At 32.7% G+C, this 25,743-nt stretch overlaps 1 protein-coding gene across 1 annotated transcript; it reads right to left on the bottom strand.

The window, feature by feature from the left end:
- Positions 1–1,225: 1,225 nt before the first annotated feature.
- On the bottom strand, positions 1,226–20,066 carry LOC139486914 (uncharacterized). The gene is made up of 14 exons (XM_071271968.1): positions 19,414–20,066; positions 17,221–18,517; positions 16,688–16,795; positions 15,980–16,155; positions 15,166–15,228; positions 12,160–12,361; positions 11,361–11,440; positions 9,661–10,378; positions 9,085–9,192; positions 8,554–8,660; positions 3,896–3,961; positions 2,906–3,004; positions 2,280–2,329; positions 1,226–1,434 (listed from the first exon to the last, which is right to left on the bottom strand). The coding sequence occupies exons 1-14, from the start codon at positions 19,987–19,989 to the stop codon at positions 1,335–1,337; spliced, it is 3,750 nt and encodes a 1,249-aa protein (XP_071128069.1). The 5' UTR covers positions 19,990–20,066; the 3' UTR covers positions 1,226–1,334.
- Positions 20,067–25,743: the final 5,677 nt, after the last annotated feature.

The raw sequence follows: 25,743 nt of genomic DNA, 5'->3' as shown, positions 1-25,743 counted from the left end.
TTTCATGCCCAAGTATAAACATAGGTTTTTTTTATATGTTTTGCATATTATAAAAAATAATTGGGAAAAAGATTGCTGTCAAATTTGTGACAACAAAAGCATATTACTCAGAACAAACATCAAAATCAGGATCTTCAACTCAAATATAAAATCTATACCTCACATGGGTCAGAAACTTGGAGACTAATTATAACAGCTGATTCTACCTAAACATTACAAGTTTTCATGAACGTGTGTCTACTTATCATTATTTACATTAATTGGCCAAACAATATTAGCAACAAAGAATTATGGAAAGGGACAAGACAATAATATAGTATTCATGAATGGTTTTTTTTATAATGGTTGCCTCGGGCCATTACAGACTTCCTCGACCATTATTACAGACCTTGGACATATAACAAGGCCATTATATACCCATTTCTTAATACATTTACTAACCAACTGAACAAAAGTGTATGCGTTGCTGCCAACTGTACCCTCTTACTCTTTTAATGACAGCAAGAGGGTACTTTTAATGACAGTTTAGTTTGAAAAAATATACGTTGTACTTCAACATGATAATGCTTTTTGAACAGGATGAACAGTGATCCCTTTATATGGTTCTTTAATGTTGGTTGCTGGTTACTAAATTAAATAAAATACAAAAAAAGTATTATAATCTTTACAACTTTATTTTAATAACTTTATTAAAAACCGCAACTGGGCTTAATACTGACAAACTGGGCATTAATACATGGCCATTACATATAAAACAGGGCCATTACATATAAAACAGGGCCATTACAAAAAAACAGGGTGATTACAGAAAAACAGGGCCATTACAGAAAAAAAAAACAGGGCCATTACATAAAATATGTATTGTTTTTTAATAAATAGTCATTTTTGGCAATAATGTACTAGTTGGTTAAAAACTATGAATAACCAATAGAAAGAACGATTACAACACGTAGATAGAAATTTAACTACACAGGTGCAAGATTGGAATCCTCAGGCCAATCGGAAAATAGGACGACTTATACAACCTCGCACAGAGATCTAACCTTTGATCTACATAGAAGCAAAGCCAAGGACAGGAGAAGATGCTATGCAACTGTGGTCGCCCTATGTCAACAACTGGACAAAGTGGGTTAAGATCAAATTTGAGAGTTATCATTTTTGTGTATGTCCTGGGGTATATATAACATGCGAATTTCAGAATTTAGAAAAATAACCTGTCTACGTATACTTTAAATCATGAATATCATTTTCAAGACTTATTTTATTAAAATAATCTTTACATCATGTAATTTCGTCATTAAATGAGTCATAGGTGAACGTTCATAGCCAATGACTTATAATAAAGAGCATGTATTCTCTTGGTTCATTTCCTTATCAGAAGAACACTGGAATGCCTTATGGAAGAAATCACTGTTTTTAAGCACGTGATTAATTCTGAAATAAAAATAAAAATTTGATATCATGGAAAATAAAGAATAAAGAATAACTTTGAATGATAAAATATAATTATATAAAGCAAAAACAAACATAAATGTTAATAAATGAATTGATTTGCAACAATCAATTATTTAAGGTTCACACTTATATATACAGATACTGCTTAACCTTAAAGTGTACATGAAGCATTTACTCTTTCCGGTTCGAACACGTGTTGCTCAATTATTGGAGTTAGATATATGGTCCTTTTTAACTTCTCAGTCAGTAGTTAAACACATACTAAAATTGAGAGTGCGTTTGGCTGTATAAGTTGTGTCAATACGTACGCAGACCCTTTATGTCCGATAACTTTTGGTAGGAGAGCCAAGATGATCATTTTGTAGAACTAACCTTTTTTGTTTTTGAAGTGGTTTGTTTTTCGTGTCATGTATAAACATAAAACATTTGGCACTGTTCGTTATGTATAATCAATAAAATCCAATACTATACATGTTAACATCTGCTTAAAAAAAACTAAGAGAAATGCTAGTACTGCAAATACATAATAACAAATTTCAAGTAAAGAGAATTTCAGAAGATACTTTAATTAACAATACTGCTTTCGAAGATATCTGCTAAATTAAATATTCCTTTTTTTTGTCAAGACGTATGCATACATTGGAATTAAAATGTAAAGGATAAAACGTTCCTGGTGACGGCATATATAGGAAAGTGCTACGGACGCACACAATTCATAAATTGTTACTTTGCGTTCAATAACAAATCTCTTAAAGGTCATTTATTAAATGGAATAGAATTCAAATCTACGTTTTTATTATGTTAAATTTTTTGATATCTCTTACCTATTTTTACTCATTGATGTTGTACCTTGGTATGGAACTTCACAAAAATTCTAAATAAAGAAATGAATTTATATACAAATGATAGCTGAAATTTGATTATGATATTCTTAATACACGTTTACACAGAATTTCTTATCAAAGCAAATATAAAAAAATAGATGTGGTATGATTGCTTATGCTACTACTCTCTACAACAGACCAAATGACACAGAAATTAATAGCTATAGGTTACCGTTTTATCTTACAAAAACATGATTTTGTTCGATACTGACAACAACTAGTAACTTGATAGTCAATGTATGATTTAAAGCTGACTTATTAACATACTTTCAACATCAGGGTCATTGATATAAATATACCTACAAACGCATAAGATACCTTTTTCGAAAGTGTTAAACGTTTACTAAACTTACTTTTATCATGCATGGTGGTAATGTCCGCTTTCAAGAGATAGATAATGTCAAAACAGAAATGTAAATGAAAATACACAAATTAATAACAAACAAATCTACCTTCTTTCCCAGAATTCAGTAAATTCTGCATGACAAAACTGATGAAATTTGAGGAAATTTTGACTTGATAAACAACGTCTTTACTTACTCGTTTATACAAACTTATGAACTTACTTGTGTGAAATGCAGAAGAAACAATTGTTCCGGAGTTGCAGATAATATCGGAAGATAATATCTCTTTGTATTTGCAGCTTTCAGTTGTCGCTCATATTCCTTCAAATATAATGATATACCTTATGTTCAGCTAGATCAACGGAGTGAGACTATGTGCTTCAATTCGGTATAATTTATCCTGTATCATATTTCATGTGATTTAGTCAGGTCCAATATTACTTTATAGTCGAAGTAGGAAAAACACACCAATGATGGAAGATTGGCATAATACATGATTTGGATGTTTAACATTTGAAAGTTAAAATGTCACTGCAGTGGATAAGACAACGGGATAATATAAGTAAGATCCACAGATTTATGATTTCAACTAAAGAACTTGACAAGTGACACTTTTCTGACTAAAATTTTCCTAAATATTTTTTTTTTTACAAAACAAAATACAAAAATGTACATGAAACTTTGTACATTAAATCGCCATATTTAGATTCGTCGGTTGCTGCTGGCATATTGTCCAGTTGCAAATATGGCCTGCATGTTAAGTAGCTGCTAAGGAGAGGGCTGCTGAGGGACATTTAAACTCACGATTCGAAATCTGACAACTCCAAGGCTAAATAAGAAAAAGAACACCAACAGTACACAAAACACAAAATAGCAAACTGAAGACTGAGCATTACGATCCCCACCAAAAACTAAAGATGATCACAGGTTCTCCGGAAGGGTAAATAAACTCACTACCATATATTGTAGTAAGCATATGTTTATCCAGCAACTATGTATGATAATAAAAATGGTACTCACAAAATATTTTATGAATCCAGAAGCCTTATATTCGTGAAATATAGTAATTCCGCTTTTGCTTCCCCTAGAACGCAGATGTGTTTTGCTTGAATATATTTTCCTTTTCACACTTCAACATGACAACCGTCCTGTGTATACATTTTACAATATTTCTTGAATTAAATGTTGAGCGTATCACTAAATGAATTTTACCTGATAGATGAGTTGAAGTGCTCCGTCCGCATTCATTACTTCTCCTGTACTTAAACGGATGTTGATCTGCAATTTCAATTTTTATTTATTAAAATCTAAGCTTGAACCTCTGCGGTCTTACAAAGTTGCCCCCTGCCGGGAATCTGGTTGTAACATGTACAACAATCAAAGATCAACCCACACTAAACTGAATGTAATTGAAAGACATCTAGAGGTTGATATCAGAGGCGGATTTAGGGGGGGGGGGGGGGCCTGCTTTTTGAGAAAAAATTTGTTTGCTTATATAGGGAATCACTGAACCATGACTTGAGCGAGCCCCCTCTTAGGTCAGTCAGTGGGCCCCCACTTGAGAAAATTTCTGGATCCGCCACTGGATATACAGTATCTAACAGAAGATGAAAAAGGGAACAATATGGTGAATTTTAGAGATTTATATTATTTCATGTACATGCATTTGAAATATATCAGATATATTGTTTCGATTTTTTTTAGTTCTAAGTTCCAAGGTGACCTAGCTTCCATTTTAGAAATCGGATTTAAATGCTAGTCTATCAGAGGGATTTTTCCTTTTAATTGGTTGTAGATATGGAATCTTATTTTACCATGAAGTCAGATTTGAAAATGACTTTGGGAATGAATGTCAGTTTTAGTCTTATATACAAACATGTATGTACTTTATAATTTTAGTCTTGCATGTATATAATTATGTGTACAATACATATATCACTGATTCAGTGGCAATGGTAAATAGACACTGACAAGTCTTAGATCTATAATATTTTATAGTTTTGAATGTTTTGTCCATTGACTAAAACTAGGTGGAGGTTTGTGTGTTCTTATTTCCAACAGAGGTACACTCAACATATATCAATATGTGCATTAAGCAAATTGATAGTTGCTAGATACGGAATGATTATACAACAAGAAAGTTTAAACCTGTGTTTATATACTTAAAATATGATAAAAAAAATCATGTCTTTTTCAGGACTTCAGAATCCAACCATGTAGTATGGAATGTTGATGAGATATGGTTTTGGTCAATGGATGTTAATGAAGGACCTGTAGTACAAAGTATATCACTGGATTTAGCTCTTTGTCTAAGTGTATTATTAAAGTACTTTGCTTTGAGCTCAGTTCATTGTTATGCAATTCATTCTTTGTGAAATAAAGATTTGACAGAAAACTCTCATGTACAAGGATTTGTCAAAGTAGTACCACCTCTATTTACAATGTAAGTATTAGGGAGATAAAAGCATTCTATTTTGATTTGAACCAAACATATTATAAAAAAAAAACGAACAAATTTTCCCGAGAATGCTACTCCCACTACTAGCAATATGATGCTAGGTTGTTTTAATACATCTGTAGACTGTACTGCCTACTTATGACTCGGTCCTGAGTGTAAATGGTCCTTCAACTATGTGGGGGGAAATTATAAGGCCTATCTAGGCTTATCAATTTCTAAAACTCTATTTCATTGTACATATTTGAAATTTTTATACAACCACAGAAATTTTTGCAGTTGAAATACATGTAGGTATCCTGTCGTCGTCTTCCCAAGACGGATGGTTTCCAGATAATAACTTCAGTATAAGTAAAAAGGAAGCCATTTAATTATAACATAATATTTATAATCATAAAAGGAAGCTTGGGATTGTTTTGGGGCGGTTATATATATATATAGTCCCTAAGGTTTATGAATAAAGGTTCCAAAGGTGCCCAAAACAAGCATTAATCTTGTGTCAGTACAAAAAGTTGTGTATAAGTATTTCAATTGTTCTGAAACTGTACCATAATATTTAATACCATAAGTAGAAGTTTGGGGTTTATTTTGTGGGTTATGGGGCAAACAGTCGAGGAATTGAGGGCCAAAAACAAACATTTTTGTAGATTCAAGACAATAAATTGGAGTTATCTTTCTTTGTCCAGAATGGTTGTTGAATTAATATAACCTAAAACCATTGCTTTATGAAATCTTCTTTGAAAATTGGAGTTATCTTTCTCTGTCCAGAATAGTAGTTGAATCGACTAAAAATAATGCTATATATACAATATACAATGCAAAATTCACTTTACTACCAACTGATAAATTTAAGCAGTCTTTAATAGCCATTCGGTGATTACAAGCACTTTGATTATCATTCTAGGGTTATCCCCTTTCACAAATGGAAAAATTTCTCAAGTTTGTCTCAACTAAATTTAGTGAAATGTGTATATAATGCTTATTTCTGGTACCTCTAAACTCGGTTTAAGTTCAATTTTTAGCAGCTTCACTTTTACAGTTCTTGATTTATGTACCTTTATAACGTTATATGCTAGCGGAGGCATCATCACCATGACTATGACATTTACACTTTAATACTTTATGATGTATTAAAATGAGTAGTTGAATAATTACTGTTGCAAACTCCATTAAAAATTTGATTTGAGATCATTTTTATACAACCGCAAAAATTGAAAACTTTTTGGTTGTACATTGGAATCACGTTGGCATCTTCGTCTTCATCCAAAGACATTCGGTTTTCGCACTCTAACTTCAGTAAAAGTAAAATAGATATATATGAAATTTAGACACAAGATTTATGACCATGAAAGGAAGGGTGGGATTGATTTGGGGTATTTTGGTCTCAACAGTTTAGGAATAAGGGGCCAAATAAGAATTGTTCTTGGTTTTTGCTCTATAACTTAAGTATTAGTAAACAGAAATCTATGATATTTTAACATAAGGTCTATGGCCACATAAGGAGGGTTGGGATAGATTTTGCTAATTTTAGTTCCAACAGACAGGCCCCAAATAAGCATTTTTCTTGGTTTTTGAACAATAACTTTAGTATAAGTTAATAGAAATCTACAAAGGTTTATGACCACAAAAGGAAGGTTTGGATTAATTTTGGAGTTTTGGTCCCAAGGAATAAGGGGCCAAAATTAAACTTTGTTTGATTTCAGCAAAAAAATGAATTACGGTATTGTGCTTCTTTGATATGCCAAATCTAACCATGTCCAAATTTTTAATTTTAGGTCCTGTTTTCTAATTGGTCTACATTAAAGTCTAAAGGGTCCAAAATTAAAATAAGCTTGAGAATATTACACTGTCTAAGAAAACAGCACAATAAAACCAACTTAAACCAGAAGAATTTTGCCCTTATTGGTTTTATGCAGCCATAATGACATGAAAGTAAGTAACTATAGGTCAAGATACTGCCTTTAACAATGAGCAAAACCTTGACTGCATAGCAAGCTTTAAAAGGCTAATAAAAGGTTTTCGCACTCTAAGAAGAATAAGAATTGAATTCTTGGGGTTCTTTGATATGGTGAGTCTTAACATGTACTTAGATTTTTGATTATGGGCCCAGTTTTCAAGTTGGTCCAAATCGGGGTCATAAATTATTATACTATATTGTGCAATAGCAAGAAATTTTCAATTGCGCAGTATTCTGCAATAGCAAGAAATCTTCAATTGCACAGTATTGCACAATAGCAAGAAATATCTAATTGCACAATATTGCGCAATAGCAAGAAATTTTCAATTGCACAGTATTGCCAATAGCCAGAAATATTCAATTGCACAGGATTGTCCCGTTTTCAAATTGGTCTACATTAAGATCCAAAGGGTAAAAAATTGAACTTTATTTCATTTCAACAAAAATTGAATTCTTAGGATTCAAACGCATTGATCTCAGCAATTTCTTCACTGTCGTTCCCTCAATAACTGCATTAAACAGTTTCTAATCATTATTCATTCAAAACCTTTTTATTATACCAATGTCTCATACACAACATATTATAGTATACTGTTGTCTATCAGTCCATCATCCACACTTCAGACAATAACTAGAAAACACTTCCCCTACTTTCAAGAAACTTTGTTGAAATGCTTATATCTATTGACATTAGCTCCACATCGATTTTATAAATTTTAGAATTTTCGTTTCCATGTTATGAAGAGAGATTTTATCCTTAAAAAAGAGAGAATTTTCCAATTTTGAACAAGAACACAAAAATGCATCCATCACCTTTAATTAAACTTTGGTGAATTGTTTAAACTATTGACCTAAGGTCCCTTTTGATTGTAATAAATTTCAGATTATACATTTCTGTGTTATGAATTTTTATATATGCTTAAAAAAAGAAGGGATTTTATAGTTTTTGGACACCTATAAGTGCAGGAGTTTCTGGCTACATTGAAAACCCATTGGAGACATATCATGCGCTTACTGTGCAGCTATTTATTAACAAACTCCATATTCAAACACTCAAACAACTAATTCATAGAGAGGGGTGGAAGTTGAAGCCCCCTTTTTTATCAGTCAATGCATTTGAATGAAGACATGTACACATCAACTCAATTTGTTAATACACATTTCCAGTCTAGCTTTCAATACATTTGTAACGACTTTTAACCCCACTGACAATTTGCGTCTGTGTCCATACTTGTTTATTAACATAAATTATATGCTATAGATAGATTAACAATATATTGCATAACATTTTGGTTCGAATCAAATAAAACAAATTAGTTCGCAATGTGCAAACAAATGGCTATTCATTTCAGTTCGAAGAAAAACGATTTGATTTAAAATTATATAGATTTTGAAAGGTTTCTTTTTATAAGTTTTTGTTTTTGAAATGAATATTAAACGTTATTAGAGATATCTTACATCAATGTCTGATGAAAGTTGATTGTCATAACAATTCCATGTATCGAGGAAAGATGAGGATGAGGATGAACTCCACCATGATTCTGCTAAAGCTATATCCATGGAACCTGTAAACAAATGTAATTACTTGATACTGTTGGTATGTAGACACAAACTACGTAGTTAAAAATGCATTTACACATCTTCCTATATCGATTTACCTTTAGAAATTACAAATTGTACTAGAACGACACGAGAAGCAGGATTTTAAACCTGCTATTTCACAAGGTAACATTTTACAAGACATGCCATCGTACCGGACACAGTGATCCGACTTCGAGATGGCCAGTATGCCACGGTGTGTTTACTCCTTAATGCTGCGTACGTAGCGGAGAAGTAGAAAATGACCATTTTAAAGTATTCGGTTAGTCCGTGTCGCGATTCGAACCGATGACATCCCGCAACACTCGAGGTGAACACTTTACCCTGAACACCCGAGGCGGTTCGAATTCTTCTGAGTTCCAGTCATAGAATTGACATATGTAACCTTACCGTATAATGCCTTTATAATGTTCGATGCCAAATTAAATCCTACACTTGTTAGAATAGGAAATAAGGGCTCTTTCTCAACCATCAAAGAGGTAAGTCCAAGTGGCAGTTCTGGAAAATAGAATACACATTTTTTAGTAGTAAAAGATTTTTAAAAATACATTTTAACGAAATTTGATGAACAGATTTTTGGAACTATTTTCTTTATGATCTTCATCACTGACGATATTGTTTTTCTTTGGATTTTGTTTTTATTGCGTCTGATTCATTAACTTTCTAATTTATAGTTTTTATTTAACTAATCAACAACAAAATATAGATTAAAAAATAATACAATGACAAAAAAACATTGACAGACATTATAAAAGATCGATTATAATTGGAGGGAGGGGATTTTTATGCATACTTTTGTTTCATAATTTTAGACACAAATAGATTAAGAGGATAAGAGAGATAACACCAAAATGTAAATGTTTTCTAATATAAAATTTTATAAAAAGCAAACAATATTTCAAATCACAATTTTCAGTGAAATTATTCTGAGACTTTTAATTTTTGATACTCAAAATAAAATGTTACCTATTTTATTGAACCTATCGTTATACTGAGGTCTGAGATCTGACCATTCAGTCACTGTTGATTTCGTTGATTTTCCCAGTTTTGCCATATCTTCATTGAATCGTTTCTTCAAACATTCAGTTGCAGAAAGAACAAATGATATGGAAGACGTTAATTTGAATGATAAATCCACGTTTGGTGGCGGTAAAACCTCTACTTGAAGTGAAGACAATTTATTAAAGAGTGACAATTTCGTTTCTTTACTGAGGTCTGTGGAATTGTCTGTATTAAATTTCACAACATTTGTTATATTTTCAATCACAGTTTTTGTGTCCTCTATTCCATCAGCTATATCGGTCGACATCTTTACGGAGTATTCCTTATGCAATTCAGAATTCAAAAGGTCAAAGGTGAAATTGACACATCTCAACCAATCATATCGCTCTTCTATGATGTCACTAAAATACAAATAAGTCCGCTTATCATATGGGAGGTATTTCCATAATCCTCGAGTGATTACTGTTATCAACTCATATAATTTGATAATATCTGCACTTGTATCGGCGATAAGTCTATCCAAACCATAGAAATAAGTTGAATGTGAAATGCTGACTGGTGTGTTCGGTTTTACATCTGGGAGTATATCTGTCCAATTCAATGAAGGGTGCCTAATTTGCAGGTCATTAAACTGTATGTTACTACTACTTGTCTGGCTATCAGTATTTCTGTAAGGGATAATCTGGAATTAAAGATGTAAAATGCGTCAATTATGAATACACATGAGAGTATGTTGACTATGCTCACCCTATTAGAGCACTTGATATTATGGATACCAGATTATTGTGATAGTTCGTATTCATTAAGATAGATTAAAAGTACATGTTTAACTGTCTTAATAATAACTTGAGCATCAGAACGTTTTCTTCTTTGTCCTGAGATCAGCTGTTTTACAATACGAATATACTAGTAGGTAAGATCACAAAATGTATTATGTTAAGCATGATCGACTTCTTGTATCCTGCCTCATTTTGAACAAACATTAAATGTAATTGTCTATGTAACACAGTTGCTTGAATATTCTGTTTTTACTTGATAATTTAGCATTTTACTAGCATACTTTTCCCTGCTATAGGATGCATTCGGATCTCATATAAGTACAGAATTATTCTTTCTGGTGTATATATAACAGTAATGCTCATTTAAATATACGACAATGAATAGCAACTTCCTAATAATCTACTTTATACATGCAGTTGTTAGAATCATCGTCCTCTGGTCTCTGGTCGATACTTGTCTCTATGACAATCATACCACATCTCCTCGTTTTTAAATACATTGAAATATATTATAATCAGCTCTATTTCAAATTACAATTGATACAAAAACCAGAAGAGGAATCTTATCATGACGGCGTCCGCCATCTTTCTCTTTCAGGTTATTGAATGATTTCCTTTCTTCTTATACTAGTTTTCGGTGTATATTATGAACGTTTTCAGATTCGTGGTTTTAATTCCAACGTTATTATTGCAACATTTCCCATAATGACAGAAATAACATTTGCGACATCCGAGGTTCCGGTAACACTGAGTAAAGTTCGAGAAGATAGATAGTGGATTATCGATTTTGTGTACATAAAAAGTGAGATGTCGAAAAGTCTTTGTTTTTGGACAGATTTCCAATTTTTTTTTGTTCTAGTCAAAAAATCAATCATTCTATTGTACCTGATTTAGCTGCCTTTCGAATTTGAAGACATCGAGCAATTTTGCTCTTGCAGTATTATATACGGATTGGCCTTCATCATCTGAAATTTTGGTAAAATTGCAATGAAAATATTGTCAAATAGTAATATTTTTTCAATGAACTGCTTGATTATATATAATTTGTTTCTTTACAAACACGCATTCGCGAAAAACGCACTTTAGCGTGTCGTGGCATCGCACTTTAGCGTATACCATCGCATTTTACCGTGACCATCGCACTTTAGCGTCCCCATCGCACTTTAAAGTCCTACATATAGAATTTGTTTCTTTAATGTAAACTCATCCAAATTGCGATTTGATACTTTTGTTGTAAATAGATTAAATCAGAGTAATATGAACACGTTTGTTGTGGGTTTTTTTATTGTGACAGCTAGGATTATATGACTGTGATGTTGCTGTCCATACGAGAATCATTGGTCAACATGTACATTACAAAGTCCTTATTTTTACATGCTTTATCGGTTTGGGCTTTGCTCTTTTTTGAAGGCCGTACGGTGACCTATTATAGTTGTTAATTTCTGTGTCATTTTGGTCTCTTGTGAACAGTTGTCTCATTGGCAATCGTACCACATCTTGTTTTCTATATTTATAATTGCTACTTAACTGTAAAACTCAATTTAACTTAAACAAAATATTTTGAACAGAGAAATTTACTTTTTAACATGTTGAAAATCATATTTTTTTTTTAAAATATATCATCAAGTTGTATATTTCTTGCAAAAGTTTCAAATATATCTACATTATACAAGTATTAATTCACCATAATAATAATCCTCTTGTAATAACTTCCGGCCAATTATCTTTGGTCTTTTATTTTGTTTCTCGTCATCAAAATAATCAAAGTCGTCCTTAACCATGTCTGCATCCCTGCGCCGTCTAAATTCACCACCAGAGCCAGCAGAACCGGTTCCATATATTGAATCAAGAACAGTAGGAACACGGTGCAAATAATCAAGTCCGTCCTTATAATAAAAGTTAAAACATTATGTCTATAGTAGGGGTCACTTGTGGCTGTTAATATGATAGATATAAACTTGCTGCTAGTATATTTTAAAGTACAGAGTTATTCTTTTTTTTTTTAATTTATCATATTTTATTGAAATCTGTACATTTGTTAGATTAAAAACATCAAGTACCGGTACCTTATCCCGGCCTCGTTAACATTAGTAAATAACATATTTATACAGCTGTTAGTTTTTGTTAGTATTTACATACAATTTTCCATACTTGAAAAAATTATATACCATATCAGTATTATCAAAAAATGAAGTTTACCATTAAGAATTTCAAAGATAATTATCTAATATAACAAATGCACAGGTTATGAAAAATATATAATGTGAGTAGTTAAAATAGAAATTTAAAGATATATAAGATATATACAGAGTTATTCTTCTTATATCTACAGCGGTTTCTCTTTTACTTTGATATTAAATCAGCTTTAGATACGATTTCGGCAGTACAAGTTCCAAAAAAATTGTATTTCTTTTAAAACATTTACATGAACGGTAAGTTTTGCCAAATACAGCAAAGGTAATCTATTTTTGAGGTAGAAAAGCCTTAGTATTTCAAAAATTCAAAGTTTTGTAAACAGTTAATTCATAATTATGAACATATCAATGATAACTCAAGTCAACACAGAAGTGCTAACTACTGGGCTGGAATGAGCCTTGCGTGTCGCTGATACATTGTTGTATGGCAAGCCGTTCTCGTCAAAACTATGTTTAAACCATTTTTCGTAAAATTTACACACTGAGATTTACAACAAAGCACACTGAGATTTAAAAACTTCAAAACGCACACTGAGAATTGAAAATTACACACTGAGAATTGAAAATTACACACCGAGAATTAAAATTTTCACACTGAGATTTCATAAAGACGCACTGAGATTACAAAAATGAAAAACGCACACTGAGAATTGAAAATTACACACTGAGATTTCAAAAAGACACACTGAGAATAAATAAACTGAAAACACACACTGAGAATTTGAAATTACACACTGAGAATTTAAAATTACACACTGAGAATTTAAAATTACACACTGAGATTTGTGCGCAATTTTTATGCGCACATATCTAATTAGCATACTTAATCTGAATCTATTACAAGCTTAAAACAACAAGGGACAGAACTCGTTAGTCCTTCGATTTGGTTCCAAATTATTAATAAAAAAAACTTTAGAAATACAAGAACAAGAAAGATACCCATTTACTCTTATTACAAAATATAACCAAATGGTGAAAAACTTTATCAAAATTATAAGAAAACATTGGAACAATCTGCAAAAGAATGCCGTGAAATTTTTACTCAAGTGTCTATTATAGCATATAAACGTAACAAAAATATAAAAGATTAACTGGCGAAATCAGGGAAACAGTTGGAAGACTTTTGAAAAGGGACACAATAAAGTCATGTTTAATTACTGGTAGTAATGATCTGAATTATAGGCAACAAACTTATGAATATGAGCGATGTTAAGTCTTGAAATTTATTACGAATGTTGGTTAAAGGATTCGCATTTCATATTATAATGACAAGAGTTCTTCAGATCAAGATATTAATCTGTTGAATTATTCATCTCATGAATATTCATTAGTAATTTGCATATTAATCTCAGTGTGTATTTTTGAAATCTCAGTGTGTAATTAACAATTCTCAGTGTGTGTTTTTCAATTTATTTCATCTCAGTGTGTCTATTTAAAATCTCAGTGTGTAATTTCGATTTCTCAGTGTGTTATTTTAGGTTTTTAAATCTCAGTGTGTATTTTTTTTCGAAGAAAGGGTTTAAACATAGTTTTGACGAGAACGGCTTGCCATATTGTTGTATTGCTAAGACAGTTGTTTAGATCCATATGACTTCGACTTATTGTGTGACATCAGTTTGAGTCGATCGTACATGTCATCAGAATGTTTAAGAAATAATTGATGCAAGCTATACTTTATTGTAGTTTTAACATGGGTAGGCATTATATAGGTGATTATCTTTGCCCGAGCGTTAGTGAGGGATAAAATAACACGAATATAATGCCTACCCATGTTAAAACTACAATAAAGTATATCTTGCATCATTTTTTTCGATTCTGAATAGGACAATTTAGGTAATTTCTATCTCCGATAAGTATAAGTGTAAAAGCGTTTGTGTAGGCTCTTCCATGAACCTCCCTTTTTTGTTTGTAAAGAAGCAAACGACTGGCACTGTGATTTTACAGAGGGAGCAGTTTGAACAGCCGTTAAGAACGGTTGTCGTATCTAGGTCAAATATTTCAATTTCGAAATGCAACATATTACAGTCATAATAAATGAATTAGTAACGTCATGTCATTTAAGAGTTTGAAAGTGTTTGAGTTCATGATAATTTGATAAAATTCATTATTCTGAAGTAGTCAATATACGCATGTGCAAACAAATGTTATTGGATTTAGAGCATGGGTTTGTTCACAAAGCGAAAGAAGCACGTCATATTAGAATAAGTTATTAAAAAGAATGCATGTCGTCTGAAAAACAGACAACTTTTGTTCTCTAAAAAATCATACATTTTTTTTCACATTACACTAGCAAACGAACTCTTGCTCTTACTCGTAAACGTGTACTTTTCCGACGTAAACGTGTACTTTTCCGAGAAGCAAAAAACAGTTAAAAAAAAGATATTTGGTTTGATCAAGCCAGTGAACAAACCCTCCACTTCCCACAATCAAGCCGAGCACCATACCACGAGACCACAGAGGCTGTAGATCATAATATAACGATGTCAAATACTTACAATTGTTTCATCAATATTACCATTATAAATATCACGACGCAGATACATTGAAGGTGGGAATAGCTACAAAATAATAATAAAAATTATTATGTTATGACAGGCTTAGTTTCTTTCATTCCAATAAGAAGAAGAATGGTGTCCATTACATTATTATCAGCATCAATCTGTATAAACGGGTAGGTGCAAGTAATAAGCTAGGGCATTAAATAAAAATCATCAATAATAGTTTCTTTTGGAATTTTCAATTGATGATACTTATTCATTTCTATTACATATAGAGTTTGGACTTGTTGCATATAGTTTTGTATACATGCATGTTACTTAAAATTCAGTACACAAAAGTGACTGGGAAGTACAAAGATCATGGTCACTTTGGTTTTCTTCCGACCAGCAGTAAACACCTGAGGTCAAATTTGGGCGTTCGTTCGGCTGTGCGGGATGTACAAATACGCTGCAACGTCTGGTCAGAATGGGTGTTAAATCGTGACTTCTGCACGGTTTGAAACTTTGCAGCAACATTGTGATGGGTACTCAACTACTAGTGCCTCGTACATGACTTAATTTCTGTCTCTATCTAGATCTGCTTTGTCCTCATTATAAAGTAGCAGTCAAATTTGCCGGGCTTCTTCATGCAAGACCACTATAACAGAACCTTCCTATTGTATTTACTATCGATCTTTTCTCGTCTTGAACTTAATCAATCAACAAACAATCAATCTAAATATTCTAGGAGAGGACGTTATTAAGTTGTCCTGTGTCTCATCCTGTGGTCATTTTAAAATAATGTTTAAAAAGTAAATGAATATACAGTTACCATCAGAGTATATACAGTATCTTCTCCGTTTACCACTGGAGCCACGTCATATCGAAAGAGTGGATAGGATCCAAAATAATACATGGCAAAGTTCTGTATTTCTTCTATGGATTTTATTGTGGTCATTGTGGCATCAAATTGGAGAATTTGCAGGAAGAAACGAATTTCTGACATGACTGGAAAAAAGAATAGAATAGAAACAAATTGTATCATTATGGTGTAGTACAATGCTTGTAAGATGTGGGTTTTAATTTCATCTTTGCACGAAAAACTTGAATGGACATTTAAGCAGTTTGAATGATTTTATAAAAAAAAAAAAAAAAAATTGACACAACTATAAAAAAATACACAAAGAAATATTCGAGGTCAAGATCAATGACAAACTTCGAAAGAGACTTATTACGAAATTTGTACTTATACCATGATCAATGTGAAGGGTTCACCAGGGGTGCAGGATCTGCTTTCTCCTTCGGAGCACCTCTGTCACATCACCTCGTAGTGTTCTTGTCGCTATGTTAATACTTTTAATGAAGTGTTTTGTGAACTTTTTTTCGATTTTCAATATCTTCCCATACTGTTGTCAGTTCCTCTTCGACTTTAAATGTACCCTTAATTGGCATCTTCCGCTTTTATTTTTGTCTTTATTTTCATATTTCAAATGTGCATTTGGTGAATCCGGTGCTATCAAAACAGATAAATGTGTCTTACCAGCAGTGTCGTCAAAAACAGAATCCTTGTTTAAACAGGCAGAATATAAGTGCTTGAGATTCCTGGCAAATGATGGATCCCCTTCTAAAATAGGTAGCTCTAATATATCTATAAATATACAAGGATAGAACATCTAAATTATCCATAAGTTTGCAATAGCTGAAAATTCTAGCAAGGCGCCTTATTCTAACAAAAGTATACATTAATAATAAATGTCTGTCACCCTCTGTTGTTTCTTAATGATATTGTAAGATTTTCTTATAAATCTCAAAATGAAAAGCCTAAGGTAACACATTTTGGTTAGAAGTTGTTATTCAGCAAAAACTTCGTTATCGATTAAACAAAAACAAAATCTAAATGAAAATGACGCGGGAAGGAAATATGCATGCAAACGCAATTTTTCTGTGATCAAATAAATCCGACTTTCAAATTTATGGCTTTGAGCGTTCCTGGTGAAGGTTTATTCCCGCCAATAAAACCAGATTGTAAAAGTACATGCCCATTGACTTCACATACACAACTGATTATAGTACCTCTGATTTTCGAATAAAACTCTGTCTTCTTATCCTCCTCAACGGATCTTATCCATGGATCTACAAATCCTCCTTCGATGGCTAGTTCCCGTGCATTCACCCAACTGCCACAAGCGTACTCGTAAAAATCGCTGCACTCATCTGCAGATTGATTTATATATCCATACATATTGTATGCCAAAGTCGAGCAATAATTAGAGTTGCATAATGTGCCGTTACTTTCTGTGCTTGTCTCTATTTCTTTTTGTGTAGTGATTTCCGTAGCTGTAGTTTCAGTTGTCACCTTTGAATTTGTTGTTGTAAGATTTGTATCTGTTACAGTTTGTTTATATGTAGTAATAAATGGCTCAGGAGTAGAAGAAATTGGCTCAAGAGTTGTAGTGGTCTGCTTAGGGGCGGTAGTAGTTGGCTCAGGAATTGTAGTTGTTGGCTGAGGAGCGTTAGTGGTTGGCTGAGTAGTAGGCTTAGGAGTGGTAGTTGTTAGTTGAAGAGTAGAAGTAGGCTTTGGAGTGGTAGAAGGCTTAGGAGTGGTAGTTGTTGACTGAGGAGAAGTAGTAGGCTTAGGAGTGGTAGTTGTTAGTTGAAGAGTAGAAGTAGGCTTTGGAGTGGTAGAAGGCTTAGGAGTGGTAGTTGTTGACTGAGGAGAAGTTGTAGGCTTAGGAGTGGTAATAGGCATAGGAGTTGTAGTAGTAGGCTTGGGAGTGGTAGTTGTTGGCTTTGGAGTAGTAGTAGGCTTAGGAGTGGTAGTTGTTAGCTTGGGAGTAGTAGTAGTAGGCTTAGGAGTGGTAGTTGGCTGGGGAGTAGTAGTAGGCTTAGGAGTGGTAGTTGGCTGGGGAGTAGTAGTAGGCTTAGGAGTGGTAGTTGGCTGGGGAGTAGTAGTAGGCTTAGGAGGTGTAGTTGTTGGCTTTGGAGTAGTAGTAGGCTTAGAAGTGGTAGTAGTAGGCTTTGTAGTGGACGAAGCAATAGTAGTGGTAGTGGTTGGCTGAGAAGTTGTGGTGGTTGGCCTGGCAGTCGTTAATGTTTGCTGTTTAGTGGTAGTAGTTAGTTGAGCAGCGGTAGTAATCGGCTTAAACGTGGTAGTAACTGACCGAGGAGTAGTAGTAGGTGCTTTAAATATGGTAGTAGTGGTCGGTTTACCAGTAGTGAAAATAGTTTGTTTAACAGAGGTAGTAATTAGCTGCTTAGATGTAGTAGCTTTATTAGGCTGTGTAATGTTTATAAACGACGTAGACAATGGAGAAAATGAGGATAATACTCCTATTGATTTTGGGGTATAAGTATCTCCTGTAGAGCCATCCTGAAATTTTAAAAGAAAAGAAAATTGTAAAAAATAAAGTTAAAGTAAGAATTTTGGGTCAGCAGATTTGATATAAATATAAAAACTGCGAAGATCAGCGAGGAATAATATTTTCTGTTTAACGCGTGCATTTATTATTTTATTATTTATCAATATTGATACATTCATAGGAATCAGCTTAGACGTTTAACAAGTATTAATATAAATTGACACTGATGAAATTAATTTATCAATACTTTACCCGCCGAAAATTTACTATTACGTAATATTTATAGCAGTTGATATATTCTGAATATGAATAAGGCATGCATGGAGGAGTCTACTGAGAAGGGTTGTGGTATTTTTTTTAATTATTTTTTTTGGCTAATAAGTCAAATAACATGTATGAAAATAAGAAGATATTGTATGATAGCAAATGAGACAATTCTCAACCAGAGACCAAATTACATAGAAGTTTACTGCTATAGGTCACTGTACTACGGTCTTCGACAAAAAAATAAAGCTCATATCGTATAGTCAGATATAAAAGGCCCCAAATGGACAAATGTTAAACAATTCAAATGAGGAAACTAACGGCCTTATTAATGTTCAAAACAAAAGCAAAACAAAACTATATACAACAACAAACAAACAAAAACAGAATCACAGGCTCCTGAATAGGACAGGCACATGCAGAATGTAGCAGGGTTAAACATGATAACTGGTGCCAAGCCTTCCAACAACCAGGGACACTGATGTAACAGTACAGCATAAAACCAAGCTATAAAAATCCGTTGAAAAAGGCATAACTTATCAGATCGATACAAAGCAGAGAACATATATAACAGAAAGGCTAACCGGACGTGCCAAGGAATTTATATACCCCCTGGTTATTTTGCTTCAATAAGAATACTTACCACATTTATATTTTTGATTGATTTATTTATATCCTTTAATGATGCAACCATGACACCAATCACAATTAACATAATCAAAACTGCAATGGCTAAATACATCGATGTTCCGACAAGAAATCTTTCTGCTAAGGTGCAGCCTCCAGATTTCTTAGGTACTGCATAGTCCTGTTCGCTTTTCAGTGACAATAAAGCACGACTGTTTGACGGCGGTGGGTACCTGAATGTATCGACTGTCTTCGGGCTGTCTAAATTCGGCTCAAAACTTTCAGTCTGGGTCAAATATCGCTGGACTTTGTCTAACGTTATCGCCGTTCGTGGTGTAACGGCAAGCGTTTTGTCTATCCTAGGAGTGTTCACATTGGACGGATGGATGCTTGTTGACGATGGGATTGCTCTATTCGCAATTTCTCTGATGTCTTTAAAGTATCCATTAAATGGATGGTCGCTAAATTTTCGAATATCACCGTCCCATAATCCGTCTTGATCGCTTTTGTTCACATCATGCGATTGGCGATTTGGCCAATTTTTCCACCAGCGCCGACCTCCGTCACCGCTTTTATCATAATTAAACCACATATCATTTTAGAATCTGTATGATATCATATTCCGAATAACATGATCCATTTTGTAAATTTTAGCGGTTAATTTTTGACATGTCGGAGGTGATCTAGTTATAGTTAAATGTTACTTGAGCCGTTTTTGTGTTGGATTAACGGGATCAATAGATTAAGGACTTGTTTATAACAGTTTATTGAATTAAAATGTTTAATAACATTAATAGTAAATTTATATTTAAATTTTACGAGTTATATAATACGGTTAGGTTTAATTAAAAGTGTGCGTTATAATACAGATTTGTCATTTGGTTTTGATTATAGATGCATTTTCATTATCTAATATTTCATTTCCTTGTATTATGGAAAACTAATTCAAAAGCGACTACTTTAGACTAAAGTGATCTGACAGGAAAATTGATATCTTTTTTATTATCAAGTAAGTTAGTGGTTGATCCCAATCCTCCTTTATAGCCGAATTTTTTTTTCTATTAATTGTTTCAGATTTTTTTATTTACAGATCCCGGTATAGTATTCTTGTATCTAGTGGGTTGCGTTCAACATCGTAGCAGCTAAATAATTATATAATAATGCTACGTAGATTTATGACTATTGAACGTATAGCTAGCCTAGCTGGTATCAATGTCTACGTAGCAGTCAGGCTAGCTACACGTGCAATAGTCATACATCTACGTATCCCTATGTAGCCGCTACGATATTGAACGCAACCTGGTTCCGCTACTATTAAGGTTCGTCTAAAAATCTCAAAAATTTGCAATTTTTGTAGCTTATGCTTTTCGATTGTTTTGAATATTACTGCTACGAAAATATAAATTGGATCATAAACTTTTACGTCTAGCATGATAGTAATTTTGGTATTCGGTTGATTACAACTTTGAAGCAATATATATTAACCAAACTTCTTCCCTTAAAGAACTTGATATGGAATATTTGTGCAATGGTGCTATTTTGAACAAGGATTTAATGAGGAAATATTGAAAATGTATGTTTTGAAAAATTTAAGGAAGAATGGTATGACAAGATTATGTCAAAAGATAGAAATAAATTACGTACATATAGAATGTTCAAAAATATATATGGCGTAGAAAATTATTTAATCTTTAAAATACCAGGGTTGCGTTCAATGTCGTAGCGGCTATGTAACTACATGTGCGACGTAGATTTTGACTATTGAACGTGTAGCTATAGACTAGTTGTTATATAGATATTGATAGCAGCTACGTAGCCGCTACGTAGCTACTACGATATTGAACTCAACCCTGGTAGATACAGGAGTGCTTTAGCAAAATTTAGATGTGGTGTAGCACCCATCAGAATTGACTGGTCGTTATGAAAATATTGATATTGAAAAAAATATGTTTTAACTGTACTGATGACGTTGAAGATGAAAAACATGTTTTTTTTAAACTGTCCTGTATCTTCAGATATTCGTAATGTTATTTTTAACCATGCTAGTATTGTTGATGAGAATTTTTTACATATGTCTTAATATAATGAAAAAATTATATTTCTTTTTACAAATGAAAATATGGTATTTTATACTGCCAAAATCTGCTATGAAATTTTAATAAAGCGAAAATGTATTTTTTATTCATGATAGCTGACTTAAGTTGTATTTGTATTATAATTTAAGAAAAATTGTTTTATAGTCGCTCATAACTCTTTAAAGAGTGGCTCTTGTTGTTAATTTGTGTTTTAAAAAGCTGTATATTTTATATGTAACAAGTGGTGAGACTTTAATAAAGTATTTGTCTTGTCTTGGAAAATATTGTAATGTGTTTCGCCTGTCGAAGCTAATTGATTAATTACAATTATATTACCTCTGTAATGCACACGGATAAGTCACGGTATTGATTTGTAATTTAAGGAATAGTATAAGGATGAAAAATGAAAACAAAGTGTAAAACTAATGGTACTGTTAAAGATGGTGTGCAGACTTCGATCATTCTGTTAGTGGTGTAGAATTATTCTGTAAGTGTGAAAATACAAACAATTGCGATGCTATAAACGAGTACTTTTCTAAATATGATATGATTTATACATTTGTAATAAAGAGAAGATTGTGGGCATATTCGCCATTTCCCCCGTACTAAACGTCCAGTCCCATATATTTCATATTAGATAAATAGAAATAAACCATTAACCGATTTTATCACATCTTGTTCATACATGTATACTACTATCTTATATCAGTATCAAGAGTTATCGGCTTCTTCAATGTGGACTTTTCCAACAGTTATTTAATTCAATGGGCCTACTTGATCTGAATTTCGCTCCGTAGCTTCTGTTTTTTTCCGAAAGTGTTTCTTTTGATTGCTTTAAACTTTTGTATTATAAGTTTTTTGATTCACAAACATGTTTGCATAAAGTATCGATGATATATATCTCTAAATCCGTATTTGATGTATACAGTTAAATACCGTATTCAAAAAATTAAAGTTCTATTACATAAAATTGGAAAAAAACAGGGAATGTGTCAAAGAGACAACATTCCGACCAACGAACGAGATGAAAACAACCGGAAGCAACCAATGGGTCTTCAACAACACATCCGGTGTTGTTACTTATAATAATTTCATGTACATTATTTCGAATTATTTTTCATATACGATATGGACGAACTCCATTTTTCATGTTTTGAAACGCCATGATATTTTGTTTATTTTTTCGCTTTCGATCTTCAAGATACAGTTTTAACAGTTTTAAAAGGGAAAATAAAACGTACTTTTAAAACTGTCTAACAATTACAATGTAGGTAACTTCTAATTTGCCTTACACGTGGAGCTTAATCAGTTCTCTATATAGATCTAACCATATTGTGCAACAATTTCATCACGTGATAGTAATTGCACAAGACATAAAACAGCAGTGTTCAGAACTTCTTTAAACTCTGTCGCGGTTATAGACGATGAAGTTAGTAACTCTCTACAATTAATCAATCGAGGTGCATAAAACGTCGCCTGTAATTGTCAAATTTAAATCTGCATAAATTGCAGGCGATTAAATTGAATTTGATAAAATTTATAGCTGGGACATGTGCAACGACGGAAGAATTTCACATTAGAATTTAAAATGTATATATGCCTTTCTTTGCAATTGAGATAATCCAGTTTATTTGAATACTATTTTGAAACCACTAGGATATATGAATATTCTAAAAGTCTGAGTATCGTAGATAATTGATTAAAGTAAAGTTGCTTTTATATAGCTAGCTTACTGTACGGTTTTTTGTTTATGAAGATTGGTGTAGTTTGTTACATATTAAAGTGTTTGTGTAAAAAGGTAAAATACATTTCTTGAACATCTTTTTAGCTTCACTTTAAACTATTGACCTCAACTGTACTCAGAAATTGCATTTAATTTGTAAGAAGACTTCTGTAACCTAAACCTTCTTATAACTAGTTATCTAAAGTACCATGGCTAGGTTTATAATTTGATACGCCAGAGGCGCGTTTAATCTACAAAAGACTCATCAGTGACGCCCAGATAAAAAAAAAGTTAGAAATCCAAACAAGTTTAAAGTTGAATATCTTTTTTAAGATGGAGAATGTTGAACAAGTGTCATTAAAAATACTCCTCAAAGGTACTTGGCTTATAGTTTTTGTTTGCCAGACGTTTATCGAAAAAAAACCGGTCTAATCAATAACTTTTAAAAACAGTTATTAAACGGCAAAATAAGAGACGAAGTATGCCTGCAACCCAACTTAAAAGAGGGACAAAAGATACCAGAGGGAGAGTAAAACTCATAATTAGAAAATAAACTGACAACGCCATGGCTAAAACTAAAAAGACAAACAGACAAATAATAGAACAGAAGACACGACACAGAAAACTAAACACTAAGCAACACGAACCCCACCAAAAACTAGGAGTGATCTCTGGTGCTCCGGAAGGGTAAGCAGATCCCGCTTCACATGTGGCACCCGTCGTGTTGCTTATGTTATTACAAATTCGGTAGGTCTCATTTGTGAAAAGGGAAAGGGTATTGTAGTTATACGACATACGGAACATATCCGATATCATCTGTGAAACGGTTGTTTCATAACGGTCAACCAACTCGTGATGGCGTCCAATAGTGGCTATCAACCCTGTGATACATATATATTTTATTCGTAAAAAGCATGTTATATATACTGTTAAATGATGAAGCTAACCAAATAAAAATTGACAAGTGCATGAGGTAGAAAATTTTTACATATATGCTGGAAAGACGATTGTTCGCTTTATATGGTGAATTGCATTACCAACTCATTTTAAATTGACGGTCTCTCTCGTGACTGATCTAGTGTGATCAAAAACGTTTTTGAATTTAAACATCTTGTACAGAATTATTATTTCACTACATTCATTAGAAGTTATATTTTTGCCCAATTTTATTGACACAGTAACTGTAGGTTTAACATATCGCTTTGAGTCCTGGTAACTTCGTACTTTTCTTTCTCCAAAGTTTTATTGGACTAAATCACAAAAGGATTATCATATATGCATATTATTTAAAGATCATTAAACAAAAAAAGGGGGGGAATAAAATTCGGTAAATGGGTTTTTAAAAAAAAAAAAAAACATAGTAACTGTTACACTTTAAAAAGTGTTACTATGTTTTTTAAAGGACCAAAATATCACTTTGTTTGTTATGTCAAGGATGTGTAACTAACATACGTCCTCGGTTATACGGAGCCTGATCTCTTAGTACTTTCCTATCACTTTTCATTGTAAGACAAAAATATTATAAAGTCGCTACTTGTTTATGTGTATTTGATCCACCAGCTGAAACTGAAACGGTGTTATATTCTTCTCATTTTGACAATGATCTTTGACTTGGAATTTTAATAATTAAATTTAATTTGAGGTTAATAAAACAAGTTTAATCTAGTTATTTTTTATATCAACAGTCTTCAAATTAACAGTTTAATTGATCTGAAAATAAACATTTGCCTGAGTCTGGCTTGCTTGTTTGGTTACGGTTGTTTAATTGTTTTCAAAGAAAATTAGTCTAGCTTTCGGTCTCTTCTTTATTATCTCTCACCGAATTAATGTCTAAATCAATAATTAATACTCATTTCAAAGCTGCTTTTTTAAATTGCTTATCTGATACCTTTCTAGATGTGCTACTATTTTCGCCTCGTCTCGGTTTTCTTGCAGTTGAATACCAACGTGTGAGAAATTAGGAACAAAAAGGCAATACAAACGCTGTTCAATGGCTTATCATTAACTTTGTAGTAATATTTTCAGACTGATATTCCACAAAATTAACCAGTGTGTACACGCCCGCGTCATTTCAAAATATGTTTTGGAACTGATGGTTATGTACAAAAACTCAGTATTTCTATAATGGTTATCTGTTCGTTCTACAGACTAGTAATTATCTAGCTTATGACGTTGACTCATTATTTCACATCGTGCAACATGCTGTCATTATGAAGATTTCATAAACCGACTTGTCCTCTAAAAGCAAAACTCCACTATACAAGGCTATGAGCGAGATCGTTTCAGAAAACATATAGTATACATAATACCATAGCTGTCCGTAAACTTAGTTCTAATTCTTTAACTTGTCTACATGTGTCTGGATATATTATGATATTTCATCTGACGTAGGAATTCGTAGTAGGCGATGGATCTGCTAGTCTCCGACGTAACTATCAGCTTAGAATCCAGTTATTCGGTTCTGACATGTTTCTTACATTCTTCGTTGATAAACTAATACATCATTTAGTATAAAGAGTCTAACTCTCTCAGGCAAAAAAGATGGTTT

The sequence above is a fragment of the Mytilus edulis genome, chromosome 1 (assembly GCF_963676685.1).
Source record: "Mytilus edulis chromosome 1, xbMytEdul2.2, whole genome shotgun sequence".
NCBI lineage: Eukaryota > Metazoa > Mollusca > Bivalvia > Mytilida > Mytilidae > Mytilus > Mytilus edulis.
Note: the sequence above shows the minus strand (reverse complement) of the source record. Positions and strands in the feature narration are given on the sequence as shown.